Genomic DNA, 4,397 nt, shown 5'->3' on the forward strand with positions numbered 1-4,397 from the left:
TATCAGCTAACACCTGATTGGTTCTGGCCAGTGTATTACTTATCAGCTAACACCTGACTGGTTCTGGCCAGTGTATTACTTATCAGCTAACACCTGATTGGTTCTCGCCAGTGTATTACTTATCAGCTAACACCTGATTGGTTGTGGCTGATGGATTATTCTTAAACTAACACTTAGTTGATCAGTAGAAACCTAAGATGGCACAGTATACAGAATATTGCATGGAAAGACAGAGCAAAAAAATATTTTGTTGTTCAGTTTTGTTTGTGGATACTTAAAACGAGAAGCTATGAAATCTTGTTTAAAACAGTTCTTGAAAAAAAGTCAGGACAAAATACAAACAATAACATTTGGAATAAGTAGGGTTACTTTCATTTGTCTATGTTGAAAATAGAATCATATTATAAGGGCGCTAATAACCTATTTAAATGGTCATCTTGATCATCCTGAGTAAATATTTAATTTCAGTAGTTTAAAAACTGCAAAAATGAACCCTTACCACGTGGGGTGTATTCTCCAATTGTTCCCGAGGAAATATTTTTCCCCTAACGAAAAAAAAAGAACAAATAAGAAACTCTGAGAACTGGGTTTCAAAAAATTACCGTTCATCACTTAAAATTAATCTCATAGTGAGAATTAGATAGATAAAAACACACACAGAGACTGTGTAAATACACTCACGTGTTTTGTATTTATGGTGCAACTAATAAGACTATTAAAAAGAACTGCACTTGCCTCGTTAATTCCTAAATCCACAGCTTTATTACCAAGTGGTAGTATAGGTTATCGAAGATACTTAACCCTATTTGTATTCACTACTTTTTACTTGTATTTTTGTATCTTTAAAACGTGAACAAGTAAATCATTTCACGTGAAACTTACCATTTAACTTTTTACCGTGATTGAGTAGCTACTACCATACGAATCGTTACTATGGTTTCTACCATATAAAACATTAGCGTGAATCTTGTATTATACAAACAAATAACGTGAATCTTGTATTATACAAACAAATAACGTGAATCTTGTATTATACAAACAAATAACGTGAATCTTGTATTATACAAACAAATAACGTGAAACTTGTATTATACAAACAAATAACGTGAATCTTGTATTATACAAACAAATAACGTGAATCTTGTATTATATAAGAGCGTGAATTTTGTATTATGTAAAGAAACAGAGTGAATCTTGTATTATATAAGAGCGTGAATTTTGTATTATGTAAAGAAACAGAGTGAATCTTGTATTATATAAGAGCGTGAATTTTGTATTATGTAAAGAAACAGAGTGAATCTTGTATTACATAAACAGATAGCGTGAAGCTTGCATTGTATAAATAGATAGCGTGAATCTTGTATTATATAAACAGATAACGTGAAGCGTGTATTGTATAAACAGATAGCGTGAATCTTGTATTGTATAAATATATAGCCTGAATCTTGTATTATATAAACAGATAACATGAATCTTGTATTGTATAAACAGATAACGTGAATCCTGTATTGTATAAACAATAAGCGTGAATCTTGTATTGTATAAACAGATAGCGTGAAGCGTGTATTGTATAAACAGATAACATGAACCTTGTATTGTATAAACAGATAACATGAATCTTGTATTGTATAAACAGATAGCGTGAATCTTGTATTGTATAAACAGATAGCGTGAATCTTGTATTGTATAAACAGATAACGTGAAGCTTATATTATATAAACAGATAGCTTGAAGCTTGTATTATGTAAACAGATAGCGTGAATCTTGTATTGTATAGATAGATAGCATGAAGCTTGTATTATATAAACAGATAACATGAATCTTGTATTGTATAAACAGATAACGTGAAGCTTGTATTGTATAAACAGATAGCGTGAAGCTTGTATTATGTAAACAGATAGCGTGAATCTTGTATTGTATAAACAGATAGCGTGAAGCTTGTATTATGTAAACAGATAGCGTGAATCTTGTATTGTATAAACAGATAACATGAAGCTTGTATTGTATAAACAGATAGCGTGAAGCTTGTATTATGTAAACAGATAGCGTGAATCTTGTATTGTATAAACAGATAGCGTGACGCTTGTATTATGTAAACAGATAGCGTGAATCTTGTATTGTATAGATAGATAGCGTGAATCTTGTATTGTATAAACAGATAGCGTAAAGCTTGTATTATGTAAACAGATAGCGTGAATCTTGTATTGTATAAACAGATAACATGAATCTTGTATTATATAAACAGATAACATGAATCTTGTATTATGTAAACAAATAACGTAAAGCTTGTATTGTATAAACAGATAACATGAATCTTGTATTGTATAAACAGATAACATGAATCTTGTATTGTATAAATAGATAACTTGAATCTTGTATTGTATAAATAGATAACGTGAATCTTGTATTATGTAAACAAATAACGTAAAGCTTGTATTGTATAAACAGATAACATGAATAGATAGTGTGAATCTTGTATTGTATAAACAGATAACATGAATCTTGTATTGTATAAACAGATAACATGAATCTTGTATTGTTAAAACTATTTTGTATAAGTAAAAAACTTCAGTCATACAAACCACCTCTGTTATTTCTTGTGACGTTTTTGTTAATGTCCAAACGGACCAGTTCAATAGATTTATAATTTTCTTAAAGCTGGCTGGATAATATTTTCTACAAAACTGTCAGAACACTAATAAACATATTTAAACTTCTGATATAATACAGAAGTTCTACTTACAATTACGTTCCTCAGGTTTGGCAACTTTCATCAAAACACGCCCGTTAACCCTGTACTGGCCATATGGTTCTGGCAGCACAATACCAAGACTGAAATAACAGAATTGTATTAGAGAAAATATTAATAAAAAAATGACCATTTCCATAAAATAATTTCATATCTCAGATATGTGTATAGTTTAGCCGTTTCTTTGTTAGCTTACCCATTACCGATTCTTAGCCTTCTTTAATGAAATGGTGGGATTTGATCACACTCTTATAACACACTTGCAGCAACGAGACACGAGTTGTGGACCCTCGACATGCTAACCAATATGTCACACTCGACTCTGGTTATATTAAAAATAATATAATCTTAGCCTTCTTTAATGAAACGGTGGGATTTGATCACACTCTTATAACACACTTGCAGCAACGAGACACGAGACATGCTAACCAATATGTCACACCCGACTCTGGTTATATTAAAAATAAAATATTCTTAGTGTTCTCCAGTCTATCATCGGGCATGATTATTGTTTAATTAAAATACAATATTTCTAGTGTCCATCATCGGATGATGAAGAACTTGCACTAAGAACGTACTGAGTAACACCCACTCTAGTACCTACAGTTGGATCATGAGCAACATCAGTACTATATTATGGTGTATTCTCAGCATAACTTTTGAAGCGTTTGGATCTTCTATCTTGACCGCTTCTACTACCAGTAGCACTAGATTCAATAACGTATAAAGTTCCTAGCATACGTTTTCAATGTGACTTATCTGTCCTGGAAGCCACGAGTGCAATCACCATGCTACTGCTGGGAATAGTATGACAGTCTTTACTTTTATATTCGTTATGCATTATATGTTTGTCTAGATGATAGCTAATCACACTGTAAACTATCAACACGTAATATTTTCATTTTATATGTAATTCGATCACTGATTTCTTAGTTATTTCTAATACTTTAAAGTATTTTAGATGAATTCAGAAATTTACTTTCCAAAACAAACTTATATATATTGCACACGAATTCCCTTCTTAGAAGCGAGATCTTTAAACTACTCCATCTCTAAAGACACACACACACATATATATATAGGTATGTAAATCGATAAATTAAATCAATTATTCATTAAATAAATAACAAAATACATCAACGAATACTTGAACTTAATTGCAGGTAAGACTTAAACATCGTTTTAATTCGGTGTTGTTGTTTTGTGAACAAATTATCACCACAGTTGTCATATTCTGCTGTTTGAATATACACACATTGAGCGTGTTTGATAAAACAACATATTGGTCTCTACACACAAATACACGATCATATTAACATACCGTAACGTTAGTTACAAGTACACTACTAACATACTAACATACTAGTGACCTACACTAGTAGAGAACTGAAATAATTATAGAACTGTTTGAAGTACTGGAATACATTATTGAGCTGGTTGAAGTATTTTAATACATTATGGAACTGTTTGAAGTATTGGAATACATTATGGAACTGTTTGAAGTATTAGAATACATTATGGAACCGTCTGAAGTATTGTAGTACATTATGGAACCGTCTGAAGTATTTTAGTACATTATGGAACTGTTTGAAGTATTGTGGTACATTATGGAACTGTTTGAAGTATTGTGGTACATTATGGAACTGTT

The 4,397-nt window shown here is 31.1% G+C and overlaps 1 protein-coding gene across 1 annotated transcript in view; it reads right to left on the reverse strand.

Moving 5' to 3' along the window:
* Positions 1–471: 471 nt before the first annotated feature.
* LOC106473354 (voltage-dependent calcium channel subunit alpha-2/delta-3-like) overlaps positions 472–4,397 on the reverse strand; it is a 41,901-nt gene continuing 37,975 nt past the window's right edge. Inside the window, exons 19-20 of the mRNA XM_022401799.1 lie at positions 2,744–2,832; positions 472–545 (exon numbers count right to left, since the gene is read on the reverse strand). Of these exons, the coding sequence (XP_022257507.1) occupies positions 496–545; positions 2,744–2,832 (139 nt within the window). The 3' untranslated portion in view covers positions 472–495. The remainder of the gene's footprint in view (positions 546–2,743; positions 2,833–4,397) is intronic.

Source organism: Limulus polyphemus, unplaced genomic scaffold, assembly GCF_000517525.1.
Source record: "Limulus polyphemus unplaced genomic scaffold, Limulus_polyphemus-2.1.2 Scaffold6106, whole genome shotgun sequence".
Taxonomy (NCBI): Eukaryota; Metazoa; Arthropoda; class Merostomata; order Xiphosura; family Limulidae; genus Limulus; species Limulus polyphemus.